The 19,290-nt window shown below is 38.9% G+C and overlaps 1 protein-coding gene across 1 annotated transcript; it reads left to right on the top strand.

Moving 5' to 3' along the window:
* Nucleotides 1-18,033: 18,033 nt before the first annotated feature.
* LOC137005068 (putative nuclease HARBI1) lies at nucleotides 18,034-19,047 on the top strand. Its single transcript, XM_067365834.1, has one exon. The coding sequence runs from the start codon at nucleotides 18,163-18,165 to the stop codon at nucleotides 19,045-19,047; it is 885 nt and encodes a 294-aa protein (XP_067221935.1). The 5' UTR covers nucleotides 18,034-18,162.
* The last annotated feature ends 243 nt before the right edge of the window (nucleotides 19,048-19,290 follow it).

Here is a 19,290-nt window from a genome sequence, read left to right on the forward strand (position 1 = left end):
CTAAAGCACAAGGTTTTGTTGTTATCGTGAGTGCACAAATAAAAGTAGACCATTTGTATTCTTGTACTAATCTGTAGGCTATCGCCAAAAATGACGGAAGGCCTGTTTTAAGTTGTTTCTGTCATGAGGAGAAAATCCATCAGAACGCGCCGGCGCTTTCGTCGACCAGAGGGATAAAAATGTAACCAATTTAGTTTCATATTTATATTTAAATATTGGGCTATAGCCTATTTTTTTTTTTTTTTTTTTTTTTAAAGATGTCACCAATGTTGAAAAGTGAATAGCATGACGGATGCGCAATGTTGGGAGACAAATGCAGCGGGTTAGACATAAGTTCGACCACTTCATTAGGTTTTGTTTTATGTAAGTCTTTCTTTAAAATGAATTTCGTTTTGTAGAAATTGTATCTTAATTTCAACAAATGCTTCATCAACCAATTGCCTATATTTAATTAGGAAGAAAACCATGAACGTCAGGAGTGGAATGGAAACGAAACCATGTTTCCGCGGCCTTTGAAAAAGGCTGAAGCAATCGAAGTCTTTTTGTTTTTATTACATTTCTTAAATAAATGTCTTTGTTACTTAATTAATTGATAAGATGTTTTGGTCTAACAATATATTTTAGCTGCTCTAAATTCTAAGTTAGACACAAATTTAAAAACTAAATTCATGTATTTACAGTAAAAGAATAAAGAAATAGTCTAACTCTAGACTTATATGCTATTTACGTTTGGGCAATATAATAATAATAATAATAATAATATCTCAGCAAAGACCGAACATATTTATTTGTCTCGGCACAGGACCGCTAACAGTAACACAGTAGCACAGCGCATCAAAGCTTGCTGTTGTCTTGGCTACCTTACAAACGGCGATGGAAACAACAGTGAATTTTTCCCACTTTTGTGGTAATTTAGCACTAGTTTCTGTGGTATTCTGCTTGCATTTTTGGGCTTCAGTTGGATGCTTTATTTTTATCTTTTCTAAAAAAAGCAAAGGCTAAATAGTAAATAATCTGCGCCGGGGCCCATCATAGGGTGGGGGGTGTCCCGTACGCCCATGATGTAATGGTAATACATCGCTTACAAAGGGTTCATGTTAACTACTGTATGATTATCAGACGATTTTAATGTGTTAATGTTTCAACTATAGCTATGTAACAATCTGATAAACTGCAATTGTGCCGTTTGTATCCATTAACACGCTCATAAACATTACAAAAAGAAATGTCATGCCATAAGCTACACAATTACGAAAAAAAAAAAAACGTTAATCAACATTTTGTTATTCAACAAGTGCTAGGCTATTAAGATAAAAAGTTTCTGCTGTAGAGTTTGCGCCTAATCTGACTCTACACAATGGACTACACAATGCATATGAATATTTTATAGGCCTATTTGTATTTTGACTGCAGTTAAGAGCAAAATGACGAGAACATGTTTAACATTGGAAGTTTAAGATTCTTTATTAAATATTACTTTATGCAAAACATATAGGCATCTGTACATTGTACTTCTATAACATCATAACATAAATCATTAAATTATAGTTCAGATGAACCGTACAAACCCAATCTTGTTTTTTGCTATTTATTTAGACCTATTGATTTATATCAGCAGATCTGTGTTGATTCAGTTCATTTCAATAACTGCTGATGTTGCAAACTGTGTTTAAGCTGTAAAGCAGCTCGAAAGAATTGACCAAGATATGTAACATTATGGTTCCGTATATTATTAGAACAATAACTGTACATAATCTGCCATCCAATGTTCCTAAAAGACAAAGAAATAAAATAAAAATGTTAAAGAAAAACAAACAAAAACAACAAACCGATTGTGTTCCATTTATATATCAATGTATAATTTTTTACATTATCTTGTGTGTATAAAAAGCACTCACCCAACCTAACAGTGCTTGACAAGTTTGAGATGGGGGAAGGGCGCTTTGTTTAAAATGTTGTCACCAAAGCCATTAATCCAGAGGGCGGGAGACTCAAAATATTAGCCTAAGCTATGCGCGTGACAGACCTTTTTGCAATCTTGGTTCTTTTTGTTAATTTTAACATCCTGATCTGATCATATGAAATAAGCTGACGAAATACACAATTGTTAGACTCTGTTATGAGTATTTGCAGTAAGTTTCTTTATTTGTTTGTATTATGGAGATTTGCAGTGTTTTGCAGTTTTTCACGCTCCACTCCAGAAGTTTGAATGGGATCAACCCTCCCCCCGCGCGTTTGCCGGCGTCTGCTGCTGCCGAGCAGAGTATGTGTGAAGTTTTGACTGGAGCGAGGAGGGATTTTGTAAAAGTCGGAGCGTCGTGTTTTTTGTTTGTTTTTTTGTTTTTTAAATCTGCAAGAAATGTTTGGCGTGTGGTAGGAAAAAAAGGTTTGCACAATAAGCCATACGCAAATGTGTGTCTAAGTAGACCAGCTAAAATATATTGTTCGACCAAAAACATCTTATCAATTATTTAAGTAATAAAGACATGTAATAAAGTAATAAATAAATTTAATTAAAACAGAAAGACGTAGGCCTATATTGCTTCAGCCTTATTCAAGGCCGCGGAAACATGGTTTCGTTTCCATTCCACACCCGACGTTTGGTTTTCTTCCTATTTATTAAATATAGGCAACTGGTTGATGAAACATTGATTGAAATTAAGATACAATTTCTACAAAACGAAATTCACTTTAAAGAAAGACTTAGCTAGGCCTACTATAAAACAAAACTTAATGAAGTGGTCAAACTATGTCTGACCCGCTGCATTTGTCTTCCGACAGTGCGCATCCGTCATGCTATTCCCTTTTCATAATGAATAGGTGGAATTTATTCATTTAAAAAAAAACAGGCAATAGCCCAATATTTAAATATAAATATGAAACTAAATTGGCTACATTTTTATCCCTCTGGCCAACGAAAGCGCCGGCGCGTTCTGGTGGATTTTTTCCTCATGACAGCTGAAACAACTTAAAACAGGCCTTTCGTCATTTTTGGCGATAGCTTACAGATTGATGCAAGACTACAAATGGTCTACTTTTATTTGTGTACGCTCACAATAACAACAAAACCTTGTACTTTTGAATAATAAAATAAAATAAAACAAACAGGGTGCGCTTTCAGCTGTCTCTCTGCGAGAATCTGAAACGTCTCAAAAGTGAACTTAAACTCAGCAATAATTGTACCTAAAAAGAAAGAAATATCTCAATTCGATAAGATATAACTGTTAGGTCTGTGTTAAATACGAGGCGATCTATCCGCTGGAACGTGTTGTTTCTGAAATCATGACCAGTGCTCATTGCTGCTGTTATCAGTTCTCTTGGCGCTCGTGCACACGCCCAGTTTTCACACAAAACAAAATGCACACAACGTGTCCTTGCTCTTGATGTACAATCACAGATGAACACCTTTGGTTTTAATTAGTAAATTTGCCTAAATATTTATTCCTGCCGGTATTTCAGTCTGCGACATCAAAATCACTAAACATTACATAGCATATATAATATATATATATATATATATATATAATAATCAAGAACAATTAAAAAAATCAAGAACAATAGCAGTAAATAAGAATTATTGCTATTAATGCGGTCTTAATGCTGGACCGTTCTGAATGAAAATATTACAGAATGAAAATATTAAATTTATAATCTGTGTGTGTGCTCCTAATAAATGATATATATATATATATATATATATATATATATATTATATATATATATTATATATATATATATATATATATCATTTTTTTTTTTTTTGATGCATAGAGTAGCCTAAGACAAGACCACGTTTTGAAATTAACTCTCACTTTAAATTTTCTAATGGTTTTTAAGGATGTTAAAAGGTTATACTGTAATGTTGTTGTTTTACTTCGTCCTTTCATCTCCGTTTACAAACCGACATTTTATCATTACAGTCACTTTCCAATCCGTCCCTTTGCGCCTCCTGGCGGTAGTTTTTTACACGTGACTGAATTTCAGTTAACGCCGCGGCCCTGCGGCGGTAATACCCATTTTGGTTGTCCACCTACTGTATATTTTATATATATATATATATATATATATATATATATATATATATATATATATATAAATTTATTTATTTATCTCACACTCACACACAGGGTTCCTTCAGTTTGGAAAAGTAGGAATTTGATTTGAGTAATTTCCAGGTCTGGAAAAGTATGGAAAAAAGAAATCAGAGTATGGACAAATATGTGTTTCCAGACTATTGGCTCTGTTCAGTTCCCTTTCGAAAGGGAACTTCAACTCAGCGCTTGGCACTATGGGGAACCGTCACTTGTGACAGGTGTTCGAAATGCCAGCAATCACAACACTCCAATCCTATTGGCTGGCGACAGCCAATGACGTCGAATGGCGCAAACCGTGATGTATAAAGGGAGCGCCCGAGGAAGCAGTAAACATCTTCTTGTCTTTTTAGGACTGTTTTGTTCGTGCCTGTTTCACTACTCTGGTAAAAGAATGTCTGAAAAACGTTTCAGGAAGTGTGCGTATCCTTGTCCTAGGCTGTCTGTGTCAATTGTGAGCATCTGCCCATGAAGACGCTCCGTTCTTGTTTGGCCCTCTTCCCGAGGAGCGAGTGCTCTGCTGGCTGCAAGCCCCAGAGAGAAAGAGATGGCCAAGAAGGAGGAGGCGAGTGAGTCCGCGGCCTGTCCTAGGCCAGCCCCGCCCGGCGTATGTGGAGTTACTGGAGGTTATGGGGCGCACTTCGGACAGGCTGCAGTTGCCTTGGGAGCGCGTTAAAAAAGGAGCCGGCTCGCTGCAGGTTGGAAGAGCGGTTCCTTTCGGACCATAACCCTGTAACTCCGGGGAGCCTTCCATTCCTTCCCGATCTGCACGTTGAGATCGAGAGGGCATGGAAGAACCCATACTCGGCTCGAATTCATCGACATCAGCGAGCCAGTTTTGCTGATGTTGAGGGATTGGGCCAGCATGGGTACACGTTGATGCCACCTATAGATGAGACGTTTGCTAACTATCTCGCTACAGGGAGCGCACTGACATTGAAAGCTCCTGCCCTGCCATCCAAAGCGTTGAAAGTGACGTCATGCTTGAATGGCAGGGCTTATGCCGCTGCAGGTCAGGCTGGTGCTGCGTTGCACACGATGACTGTGTTGCAAGTGCACCAGGCTGATCTGCTCAAGGATCTTGATCAGGGTCAGGGTCTGTCTGCTGAGGTGGTGGCTGAGCTGCGCCGGACCACGGATCTCACTCTGAGGGCCACCAAGCAGACGGCCGCCTCGATTGGTACCTCGATGGTGGCCACAGAGCGACATCTGTGGCTCAACTGTGTGGACATCAGGGAGAAAGAAAAACACTTTCTCCTCGATGCCCCGGTCTTGCCTTTCTGAACTCCTTGGCACGTCCGTTCAGACGGTCGTCGGGAGGTTCAGGGAGGCGAGGGCGCGCTCCGCAGCATTCAGATCCCGTATCCCGCTCAGATCCAGATCTGGGCCCAGACAGCCGGGAAGTCCTGGGCCATCTAGAATAGTGTTGGGCCTAAACTGGACTTGGACCAGCATGGACCAGCTCAAACCAGCATACCAGCTTCAAAACCTACTTTACCAGCATATGCTCATTTTTTTCAACGGGGTAACAGACGTGCGTGTTTATTTTAGCTATTCCTTCAGTGAAACAACACACTACAGCCTGTAAAACTATGAAATAAATATCTGTAAATAACGGTAACCTAAATAAGAAAATTAAAAATCATATTTTGCATTCGTTTTTTATTTCCACACAAAGACGCGTCATATAGCCAAAGTCCCGTTATTATAGTCTTTGATATAACCTACCGCTCTGCGCTTTGAGAGGGATGTGGGACACGAGCAGGAAAGAGACCATTTCTCTTTAATAATATCTTCACGTTATCTCCTTATGTTACAAACAATGGACACTTGTTGTAAAAGGTGTGAAGAGCGAGTTTTATCCTCCGCAGGAGCAAGACATTCAAGCTATGTTTGGTTTAGCGCTGCCAGAGAAAGCGAAAGTAAAAATCACTGGTGTGTGAAATGCGCTATACAAATAAACTTGACGCGCCTTATAAAGTCTAATAATGAGCACTGTGATTAAATAGAAATAGAAATTGTGTTAAATAGAAATTGACGTGCAAGCAAAAAGGTTTCTGTCCTACAGTGTTTTTTCTAGAATGTGAATAGCCTAATTAGGCCTAAATGCAAACGAAAGAAACGTTTATAATCCGCTGCGTGAGTGAAGATTTGGTAAAAGAAACAGATGTTCAGTGGAATAACTAATGGAATATTGTTAAATTTGAATGGCTTTATGGGCCAGCCTGAATACCACCGTGTGTTGGGTTCATGTTGTGATGTTAGTTCATTGAATGAGCTCTTGGGCTGCATCCGAAACCACATACTTCTCTACTATATAGTAGGGGAAAAGCAATAGGCGAGCGAAAAAGTATGTCCGAATCCGAAGTATTCATAAAAGAGTAGGCGAGAATTACCTGGGTGATGTCTAATTCTCGCGAGATTCGGACGTGCGTCTACTTAAAGTGCGTCCGAATATGCCTACTTATCTACTATATAGTAGGGGAAAAACAGTACATGAAAGGAGCAGTATGAAAAATAAATAAACAAATGTACTAGTAACTAGATCTAAGTTATCTATTTTATTTGTCCGTTAGTACTGTTGGTAAATTACATACAGTTGGATAAGAAGTGAGTTAACACATCATAAACATGTGAATGTAGCACATAAATCTCAGAGGAAATATGAATCTTGTCTGATGTTACAGGGACAGATGATCACACGTGTGTTTATCCAGTGGAGAGAGGCTGATGAAGGAATAATGGCGTCAATGGCTTTGAGTGAGTACACTACAGAAATTAATACAAATCTATTTAAATATTTACTTAGTTTATTTACATTGTTTGAAATTACAGTAATTAAAATAAGTTATTATAGCACTTTTGATTCTTGATGTCAGTATGTTTGCTGCAGAGCTTTTGTGGTGGAGCAGGACCTGCAAGGCAAGGTGATGGCGGCATTTGTGGGGGAAAGAAACCTGAATAATGACTGAATTTATATGTTTGGGTGAACTAACCCTTTAAGCCCCCAAATAGAAACTGTATGTATGCATTTATATTATGGTAGTACCTTGAAAAAGTTAACTTTAAGAAATAAGCTTTATTGAGTCTTTGTGCCCAAGACACTAACAAAAAAGGATTTACAAAAATCATATTTACATTTATTTACAGGTTTGCTTTTGGCAGATGCCTTTATCAAAAGTGACATACAGTGCTCATATTACAGGGATGATCCCCATGGAGTAACCTGGAGTAAAGGGTCTTGATTAAGGACGGCGACAGCTGCGGAGATCGAACCAGCAACATTCTGCATACCTTTAGCCCACTACACCACTAAAATAATAAACCTGAAACAAAAAAATAGCACGTAATTGTAAAAATATTGAATGAAATATGGCAGGAAACAGAATTCTGGCATGAATTATTAAACGACTCAATCAGTTTAAATGTTTTACATGTAGTCTTGTTCATGGAGAGCACTTGAATGTTTGGAGCAGACACAGCAGCAGCCAGATTGACCTGCACATCTTCTCCCACTCCTGCTTCAAGGTTGTGGGGTTCAGGGGTCTATCATCATCATCCTCATCCTCTGGATCAAAGATGACCCCATTGAGAGGAGCAGCAATGAGGGACATTATAGATGGCAAAGACAGGTGAAGGTGTTCATCAGCTGCTTCATCAGAATAAAGCTGCAGAATTGGCACAGCTGTGTGAGATAGCAGCAGGGCTGAAATATGCGTTTGTATGAACAATAAGTTTGAATAAAGCTTTGTTTCATGTGTTGTTGACTTGTGTATATATATTTATTTATTGTGATGATAACTTTTATTCATTCTATAACTCATTTATGTTTCCTATTGAATAAAATAAAATATATTTATTTTATTCATGCATTAATTTATTGCTTGCCTGTATATTGAGATGTATTCACCTTGGTTGTATTTGTCTAGTGTTTATTCATGCATAGCTATGTCATATGACAAAACATTACGATTTGCTTGTTTTAATAATCATATTAATTTTTTACAGAAAATGTATTAAGTATTGGTCAGCATTTATTATAAGTGTTAGGGTGGTCTAGCAATGCTGTTCATTTTGGGGTAATCTTATCTTTAGTAGTAATAAATTAGTCTTCTCCAAAGGTGAGATCTTCAAGCAGCTGTCCGACATGTCCTTTGTGCAGATATTGCAAATGCTGATGAAAACCGTACAAGGTAGCGTTGTCAAGTTACTGGTGCTGTGAGGTGTTAGTGCACCTGTCACTCATATCTTTTTTATTATATTATTATTGCAGAACTAACAATGAGCAATCATAATGACAAACAAAAAAAAAATAGATTATATACACAGAAAAAAGCACAATGACAAAGTTAAGGAAAACAGGAGATTTAAGCCACTTTTGCTTGTGGATAAAATTGTATGCATATAAAATAAAGAAATGAAAAACAGATTCAAGAGATCACAATTTTGGGTTTTCATTAATAGGCTATATATATATATATATATATATATATATATATATATATATATATATATATATATATATATATATATATATATATATATAAAAGATATATATATATATATATATATATATAAAGGATAAAACTGTGGGTGACATTAGTAGGGTTAAAAAATAAAAATAAATTTCAAGATATTTACAGATATGAATTAAACCTGTTGTAAAGTTGTTGTGCTTGTGATAACGTCGTAGGTCACATGATAACGTCAACATGGCGGATTATATCTGGATCACATTCATACTCAACGAGATTAGTACCTACTCTTACTCGTAAAGTAAGTACTTACTGAAATTAAGTACCTACTCAGTGAGTAGGCGATTTCGGACGCAGCCTTGGTTATGTTGTAGGCCCCTCTGGTCAGCATCAATGGCTATGTGCCTGCAGTATGTTCTGTCCGTTAGGTTGAGCTTCGTACTTCCTGCTGGGTTGACTGTGTAATTGTGCTTAGCTCCCTAAGCTGGTCATTGGTTGTAGACTTTTGTGAAGTCTCCCTTTCAGACTGGCCCCAGGCTGGTTTGAGCTCCCCTGTACCAGGGTTTTTCTAGCGCACAGCCTCCTCAGTGCTTTTATCAGAAGCTGACTAGATCCTAGGATGAGTGGATTACTCCCCTCAATACAAGGGTTTATAGCGCTCAGCTGAGTTCCGCTCTCCAGGATGCCCATCTCCGCATGTGGGATTGAGTTGCTTACTGTCTTTTCACAGTCGCTCTTACCTGCTCTACTCTCTTTGAGTTTGCGCCTTTGAGATTCTGTATTTCAGACAAGGTTGGCCCAGACTGTGTTTGGCTTTCGCTAGATTAGTACGGCCTCCTTGGTGGTATCAAGGGTGATTTGTCCCCTCTAGTGACTGGCCGGGATTCCTTTTGGTCTCCTGGCCACATTCCCTTTAATGGACCACTTAATAGGGGTTGTTGGTCCCAGATGCCTTGAGCAGCCTTGGCAGGCATTTCACAGAAGGCCTCTTTTAGGCTCAGCTTGGGCTGTTGGCCATTGGGAATGCTGTCACTGACAGCCTCTAAGAGATTGCTCTCGGTTTTTTCCCTGGAACTGCCGGACGTTTGTCCAGATTTCTTGGGTATGCACTCTCCTCTAGCATGGCGGCGTTAGTATATCATTCCCTATAGCGCCAAGAGCAGAGTTGAAGTTCCCTTTCGAAAGGGAACATCTCAGGTTATGAATGTAACCATGGTTCCCTGAGAACAGGGAACGAGACTATGCGCTTCTCTGCCATGCTTCGGGATGTCTGCTGAACAGTCCCTCAAAGATGAGAAGGTGTTGACTGCTTCCTCGGCCGCTCCCTTTATATGTCATGGTTCGCGCCATTCGATGTCATAGGCTGTCCCATAGTGCCAAGCGCAGAGTCTCGTTCCCTGTTCTCAGGGAACCATGGTTACATTCATAACCTGAGACATCTTCTAATTTATCATACCTGCAAACTAGTCACTTTATGGTGAAATTTTCTGTTTTGAATCAAAATACGTAATTTATGTGAATCGTGTAGATCTGAAGACTTTTTTTTCGGGGTGAGTGTGTACTAGTTACCCAAAATAAACATGATTGAACATCCAAAGGTATGTTGAAAGATACAGTACAACTTACCAAATACAGAAAGGCATCAATAAATTTGTGTCAATGCCTAGCCCTATAAAATATGCCCTAACCAATCCCATGTAAATGACCAAAGCTAAATAGGAACAAAACTCCTGTGCAGTCAAAGGAACCCACTGGAACTTATTCCCAGCCCTTTGATGCATACCTGTTGGTGTTTCTGACAATTGTGTCAATTACAGAGGGGGTGAAATATAGCTGAAACAACTGGATGGGTGAGTAGGTGCTGCTCATAAGGCCGTTTTGGTGTAAAATTTGGCAAATCTGGATCCACATCCTCCTCTGTGATACAATGCCATCTATTTGTCTCACCAGCAAATGAGTGGTCATCACATCTTCCTGCCTGGGACAACAGAATTTTACAAAGAATTTTTAGTTTAACTTATGAGAGAATAAATGTTTTAAAAAAACATCTGGCTACAATCTGAACAATACTTTATTAAAAATCCATCCAATTGCAGTTGAGATATTTCACTAAAAGTTAACAATGTCAGCAACCATAACTGGCACCATACTAAGTCCAAGAACTTCCACAATCATATCAAACTAAATGCATTTCAAGTTGCTTGCTGGACCAGAAATAAAAGCCAATGTTGCTAAAAAATGTAATAAGTAAACTAATGAATTACTTATGACTTACGATCACACATTGGCTGATTGTTTATCCTGGGCTGGTTAGGGGTTGCCATGCTAGAGTTTGGTTGGACACTAGGAGAAACTGCTGGTCTGGTAGCAGCTGGAGGAGGAATGACAGATGGGAGGAGCAATAGCTGGTGCAGGGGCTAAAGCTAATGGAGCCCTGGTGACTTTCCCTCTGGGTTGCTCATTATTAATGTCACAGTCTTCTTTACTCTGAGTCCAACAGTCTGTATGTGACTCTTAAACAAAACAAGTTTAGTCAAGCATATGCCAAGACATTAAAAACCGAATTATTGCTGTATGAACACTACATTTACTTTTAGTTAAAATGTGGAAAAACCCACGCATTTCACACATGCATATTGTGCACAGAACTCCTATAAAACTGTACTCACAGTGAACTTTGTGGATAATGTGAATAACACAGTGAGCCTTCATGAATAATGCATTATAAAGGAATCATTTATTAGATGCATGCTGGTCTGTTATTGTAGGGACATCGACTTCACATGTTCACACCCCTAAACAAAACTCATGGCTCTATACTGACATTTTTCTTAAAATATAAATACAAAAATTTAGGAGCACTTTCTGATCAATAACAGACATTAAATTTCCCATTACAGGGCTAATTTTATTAAATGTATGCATCATATTTCATCAATTTCTTAAATTGACATTTAAAAACAAATGTTCTATTTTAAACAATAAATTCAGTTAGAAAAAATAAGACCCAATCAGACTGTTACAAATCAAAAGAAAAAAGAAAAAAAAATCCATAAATCTCAATGTCATTCAGGAATCACCGTTGCTTGGAGATGCACAACGTTTCTGATTTGAAATCAAATTCAAATTCTGATTTGAAACTATTTCATGAAATAGAGCAAAAACAGTGGCTAAAAAGTCACTTAATATCAAATTGTTTATTGGATTTCAGTAAGATCTGTAAGTATCACATTTGCAATCATGTTTTGCAATCAATTACCGGTGGAACATCGGTTATATCACTTGAATATTTAATAATTTAAGCTTTGCTTCAGTCAACACAGCAGAGCAAGTGCAGAGCAAAGTCTTTGAATGAAGGCATGAAAAGCAGCCGATTGCAGTAACATTGAAACATAACTTGTTCTGAAGCATGTTGGGAGTTAGAATCGATCAGGTCACTCACACCAGTGGGCCTAATATTTTTTTCACACTCGCACACTGTTGTTTTTAATGGTCGCGCTGTAGAGCCATTAAAGGTGCTAAGTGATGTCACGCGTTTTTAGGCCAAAACATTTTTTGTCACATACAGCAAACATCTCACTATCTGCTAGCTGCCTGTCCCATGAAAACACAAAAAAAACCCAGCAGTCTCTATAGTCGCCACAAGCTCCAAAAACTGCAATAAAAACAAACTGGTGCAGTCTGGACCATGAAACATAATAAACATGTGAGTTTTGGGGTTAGTGCGCGTGCACATGAAGGGGGGGTGTAGAAGAGAGAAGCATAAAGAGGGAAGTTCGAATTATGTGATCTTGATATGGCCGACACACGACCAAAGAGACGACATTGTAATGAACACCTGGAAAAGAAAAGGGAAAAGGAGAAGGAATGCAGAAAGTCCCGAATTTACATAGGAAAAGCCTTTGAAAGGTGGTGAGAACTCCGGCGGCAGAAGGGCTTCCAATCGGACATTCAGGTGGCTCTTTTTTTGTTGGACATGTGAGTTAAACCATTTTTTTGTTATTCTAAATGGACGTTTATGTTCGGCTAACCAACACAAGGATATAAACACAAACAAGGATTGTTTTCACCCACTGTTTATGAATTAGTTTATAGCCTATTGACAATTTGTTTACGACGGACCCGTTGTTTATGCTTACTGTGAAACGCGAAGCTAACGTTATCTTGCTATTATTATTGCGTTTCCTTTTATAGGAGCTGAAGTTCAGGAAGCATGGAGGGGAGGGGGAGGAGGGAGGGTCTAGCTAGCCTCTGTTTTCTTTGACAACACTTCGAATGTCAACAGGAAGTTACTCCACCCAGGATCGCTTAGAGCACCTTTAATGACAAAATTTAACAGTAAAGCGTCATAGGAAAATAACAGGAAAAAAGGTAATTATCCAATCCAATCCACTTTATTTCTATAACACATTTTACCATAAACAAACAGTCTCCAAAGTGCTGCACAAAAACAATAAATAAATGCTCTATTTAACTTCACTAGCCTCCAGTCAAACAATTAAAACTAGTAAAATCAAATAAGAGCAATACAATAAAAAGGCACATAAATAAATAAGTAAAATCAATAAATTAAATAAACCAATAAAAGACAGGACCACACAATTCACGCAGAGTTAAAAGCCAAGGAATAAAAGTGGGTCTTAAGATGAGACTTAAAACATTCAACTGTGGGAGCCGTTCTGACCTGGGGAGGCAGAGCATTCCACAGTCTGGGGCCGACCACAGAGAAGGCCCGGTCCCCCCTGGTTTTAAGTCTGGTCTTAGGAACCACTAGCTGGAGCTGGCCCTCAGACCTCAGTGAACATAAATTTGGATGAGGTCTGTGATGTACTGTGGGGCCAGTCCATTCAGAGCTTTAAAAACAAACAATAAAATCTTAAAATCACTTCTAAATCGAACAGGAAGCCAGTGCAGTGAGGAGAGGATGGGGGTGATGTGTTCGCGCTTTTTGGTTCCTGTTAAAAGCCGTGCCGCAGAGTTCTGGACTAACTGTAAGCGAGAAAGTGCATTTTGGGATATTCCAGTGTAAAGTGCATTACAGTAGTAGTCCAGACGTGACGAAATAAAAGCATGCATGACTTGCTCAAAAAGTTTAAAAGATAAAAAAGGTTAGATTTTAGATAAAAGATGAAGATGAAAATGAAAAAAACAGTGATTGTTTATCCAGTTTAAAATCACTGTCTATAGTGAAGCCAAGACTGGTGGGTGTGGGATGCACATGGTTTTTGAGGGGGCCCAAGTCGACCAGAGTTCTAATGGGACCAAACAGCATTATTTATGTCTTCCCCTCATTTAGATTTATAAAATTCTGAGCCAACCAAGCCTTGACGTCACTTAAACACTTGAGTAGGGGTGTCAGGGGGGCGTGGTCATTTATAGGAATAGTACAATTATTAAAGGTGCTAAATAGGATGTTTTGTTTTATACATTTTTGCAATATTACTTGAAACTGTCTTTACTAACTGATAAAAGACTATTTATTAGGTGCACTGAAAGGAATAATATTAATATCCATCATCTGTGCACGAGGTAGGGCCTTAAAAACATCAGCCAATGATCGCATAAACGATTGGCCCTCTGGCTTGTCAATCGCTGCCATGACGACCCATGTGAAAGACGGCGCAACTGCGCTCTCCAGTAACTTTCCACACTCCACAGGCGCCGCATGCAATGTTTTTGTCAGTAGACAGGAGTAACAACTGCAGATTATGAGTTACCTGCAGTGAGTCCGACATAATGAATCCACACAACAAAGCGAATGCCGGTGGTAAACACTTGTGTTCCAATACTCGTGCACGAGTTTTGGGAGGTGTTCCTTTGAAATGAGCTGTGAAGGAGGGGGGCTGTTCTTACGCATGCGCTCATTTCAGTGTCCCTGCGCTCAGTATCAGTCTTCGGATTCTCAGTCTACGAAAAAATTCTCTCTATCACCTTTAATAACTTAATTTTTCATTTACTTATTATTATAGTAGGCTCACACACATGTAAAATGTTTTATGCTGATGTACTTTATTACACAAATATTGAACTTTATAGAAAATGAACAAAATCACAAAGAAACATGAACCGAAATTATTTATTTTAAAGGTAGCTGTAAGCAAATTAACCTAATAAATAATTGTGGCGACCAGGGTGGGCGAGATGCCTTGAGTCTCTCACAGAGGAACTCCGGAGGAGCGACAACAGTGAAGGACGCGAGAGGACCAGGCCTGGATATTATTTTATGTTTTATTATGTTTGTGTGGCTTTCATTTTGTTCTTTGTTTGTTTTGGTATTAAAGTTTGTTAAATGTTCGCCGGTTCCCGCCTCCTTCTTCCCATATTTACGAACTGTGTTCCAATAATATTAATTGATAATACAATTAAGTAATAACAATAAACAAATGTAACCATAATCTAACAAACTATATCTAACTGTATTAACTAAACTATAAATACATTAGTAACACGTGAATATTAATTTGAAACATAACCAAGAACAATACCTTTAATATTTTACCTTTATTCCAACATTTCATTGTTTTAGTGATTGTTATAGTGATTTCTTCAATTGACCTCTGTTGATGCATGACCACTAAATGAAAGGGAGTTCACTGACTAACTCCTCAACGCTCTTGTTGAGGAGATCGAGGGGTGCGGTGAATTCAGCGAAGTCCTCTGTCAGGATTGCCAGCTCCCTATTGGGTTCAGAGAGCCCAACAACTTCTGTCTCCTCCACCACTGGACCTGCTCCACGACCTGAGTTGCAGAAAAGGTCAATAAAAAAGCACAATTAGAGTAAGTGATAATGAACCTTTTCCTTAATTTTGTAATTACAATTGCATTTGCAACTTGTTTGCTTGTCACTTGTAGCACGCTGCTTTTAGCAAGGAAATGATGTTTGTGATGGAGAGATGGTGACGCTTGATGGTTGTTAATGAAACTGAAATTCACGTTGAAAGTTAAAGTATAATGACTGTTAAATCTAATAGGTTTTCTATCGTTATCAATGAAGCCATACCATCGATAAATATCAATAATGTTTCATCTCCCAGGTGTAGTTTCTATGCACAAAAAAAACAAAAACAAACAATAAGACACACTTGAAAAATCTAGCTACTGTAAGTCTTTTGGTTTTCTTAAATCTTACAAGCAGGTGTTATATGATTTTTCAGGACAGAGGGCTCTGTATATGTTTACTAAATAATATTATAGTAGCTTAATAAAATAATAATAACAACAACAACATTCCTTAAGTGTATACCTTCTCCCCATAAATTTAACAGTTAGATAAAGTTTTATTTGCCTAAAGAGACAGTTTGCATTCACTTTTATTTTGACATTGCACGTTGGATCTCATGCAGGCAAAATTTGCATTATATTGTATACCTAATACATGCCATGTTGTAAACTAATGAACAGGGAAGTAAGCTTAATATATTATAATTATATCTACCATTTGGTAACCTTTTTAAATACATTTTCCTGTATTACAGATTTGTGACAAGGAATCCACACACAGCAGTGAGGAAGATCAAGATGCCAAGGGCATCATCGTCCTTACTGCAGATTTAATTTTAAGAGACACGGTGTAAAAACCCTGCGGTCAGAGACACCGTTTCCAGTTTTGTGGAGGGTGTGACTGTGGTTTTGAAGATTTGCCCAGTCACGGCACATGTTGAAGTTGCTGATGAAAACACCCTGAAAGCAGCAGTGGTTAGCTCTGGAGGTGCTGTCTATCATGACACCAAGGAACTGCATAGAAGACCAGTGTGTGCAGGTGTACGGCCGCCAACCGCAGAAGTCCTTAAAACCAAATTACCCCAGAGCTTTTATTTGGAGTCTTTGGGAAAAATTCCACCAATGGAAATTGACTCGGGTTGCAGGGATGATGGATGATGATCTAAGGAAGTCCTAAAAACCATTGCGTGGAGTGAGAGAGAAAAACCCAGACATTCTGATGAGCTCACAAGTCTGAAAAACATTATTGACCAACAGCGTGGCACAGACAACGATGTTCTGCAGAGGGGAATGAAGCACCCAAAAGGAGTCATGCTCTGGTGAAAGAAGACACTCTCCATCTTCTATAAAGTTGTAAGGAGGATATAGTGGCAAACAAATATGATCATAGGCTTAAAATATGTAAAATCATGCTCTTTTAATGAAATGTAAATTTTTCCCCCGCACTTTTTGCAAGACCTGGACTTTTAATGATGAGATCTAAACATCATGGAGTGCTCACTCTCGTGTAATGTACGTTTCATTCATACTCTGTTTTCTGTAGGCAGCTGTGTTTTCCCTTCTACGGAATGTAAGCTGATGGTTGCCGTCAGTGGGAGGCTGGTTGGATAAAAATTCCCCTTTTTTGTAGCAATTCTTCCAGTTGAAAAGATTGTTGGTGCCAAGATTTGTCGTTTGAGCACTGTGCCTACTTGCTGTAGTTAAAATTAGGAGATAAAATATAAAAGCAATAGAGCAAAGCGCGGAGCTGTAGGCAAGAGCGTCCGAACAGTAGCGAAGCAGGAAGCAGTTTAAAGCAGATGTCCTAACAAATAAACCAGGAAGTTCCCTTTCGAAAGGGAACTTCAACTCTGCGCTGATTGCGCTTTGGGGAACGTCACGTGACCCAGGTGTCTGAAAGCAACCATCCAAAAATTCCAATCGCTGCGTCCGAAATCGCATACTACATAAGTAGGTACTACATTTGAATTTGAACGTACTTCCTGACCGTTAAAACAGTACGTTCTATATAGTATGAATATGGGTAGTATGAATGGAATTCGGACATACTACACCCGCCATGTTAATGTTGTCACGTGTCATGCGTCGTCACAACAGCGCGAAAATTTAAAGAGCCCGCTGTACTCCGCGAACATCTGCAATGTTTATATTAATGATTACCGCTTTCATCGCCGTTTTAACGTCGATTCAGTCAACAGCTCAAAGGAGGCGTCGGTCAGCTGCTCGCAGATCACGCGTTCGTCAACAGCTGGTTAAATATTTCTCAAATAACGTAAGTATAATAATCACCCATTTAGCTAGAAAACTTTACCTCAGAATAAAAAGACATGTCTGTGAACATCATGACAGAGGCTGATTTGGAGTAAGGAAATTAATTAATTTATTGTTATAAATGAATGCATATAAAAATACATGAGAAAAAGGACAAATCAATAAACTTGAATACATATACACAATATATACACTATTATATATATATATATAATAGTGTACATATTATATATATATATATATATATATATATATACACACACACACACACACACACATATACATATATATATTTTTTTTTATTAGAGAGAGAGAAAATGAATACATGCAATATATACATAGCCTAAATATTATAGATACAATATATACATAAATACAAAGTACATAATAAATAAATAGTATATACATATTCTAAAAAAAAACTATTTACATAACATTTACAGACTGTGAGCCCTACAACCTACTGCCGCCTGAATGTTGCTGTGCCAATTCTTCGCCTGTATTTCGAAGATGGATCTGACCTTCGTCCCAGTCTCCGGCTTTCACGACAGACCATCACATCCCTCATTGCTGTTTTGAAGTCAGATTCTGACCATGGCTGGGAAATGGATGTTGAGGTGCTGGTGTTCCTCTATTGGCTAGCCCATGCAGCATCATATAGAGTGGTCTCAATGGCCTTTGATATTCCAAAGTCCTCAGTGCATGACATTGTGCTCAAAATGAGCCGGGCAGTCATCAATATTTTGAGGAGGCTGATCACTTTCCCCACCCCGGATGACCTGGAGGCAGTAGGAGCAGGTTTTGCCCAGCTGGCTGGGTCTCCAGCTTTCAGCATGGTAGCTGGTGCTATAGATGGCTGTCATATCCGCATCAAGCCACCTGCAAGTGACGCCGCATGCTATTTTAATAGGAAGCTGTTCCACTCGGTACAGCTGCAGGCCATCACTGACCACAAGGGAAAGTTCCTAGACATCTTTGTTGGGTACCCCGGGTCTGTGCACGATGCCAGGGTGCTGAAGAACAGCACCGTTTACACTGGCCGCCTGTATCCACCTGCAGGAAAATGCATCCTTGGAGATGGTGGGTATCCTTGTTTGAGTGCGCCCATCTGCCTCATCACTCCGTATAGAGAGCCTGTACAGAATCCTGTACAGGCTCGCTTCAACACCAAGCATGCTCGTGCACGCAACATTGTGGAGAGAGCCTTCGGGATGTTGAAGACACGCTGGCGCTCAATCTTCTTCAAGGCCCTGGAAGTCAGTCCTGCCTTTGTGCCAGATGTTGTTGCGTGCTGCGCGGTGCTCCACAACCTCTGTCTTCAGAATGGGGACATTATTGATCCAGAGGTTGTAGAGGATCCTGACAATGACCCACCTGAACCTCAAAACACAGAAGCCAGCGCAGGAGAGGATGTGCGGGACAATCTGGCTGCAGCTGTGTCCGCACCAGACAACTGTGTGTGTGCTCTTCATGAGCATGATTACCTGTAAGACAATTTAACAGGTTAAGACTCAGCAAATCAGTTCTTGTTCTCAGATTGACATTGTTTGTTTAAGCTTCTCTATGTTAGCTGGTTAATATGTAAATAGTTAGGTGTGTGTGTGTGGGCACAGCCCACAGGGTGTTGTGATGCGAAAAGTGCAGTAGCAGTAGAAAGAAAGAGGTGCATTGCAACTGTGTGCATCCTTCTTACTTACTGCCACTGGCAGCCCTTGTGATGGGGGGAAAAAAAA

The sequence above is a fragment of the Chanodichthys erythropterus genome, chromosome 3 (genome assembly GCF_024489055.1).
Source record: "Chanodichthys erythropterus isolate Z2021 chromosome 3, ASM2448905v1, whole genome shotgun sequence".
NCBI classification, from domain to species: domain Eukaryota; kingdom Metazoa; phylum Chordata; class Actinopteri; order Cypriniformes; family Xenocyprididae; genus Chanodichthys; species Chanodichthys erythropterus.

Coding starts and splice junctions, on each gene's coding strand:
- LOC137005068 (XM_067365834.1), top strand. CDS start 18,163: ATGGATGTTGAGGTGCTGGTGTTCCTCTATTGGCTAGCCCATGCAGCA.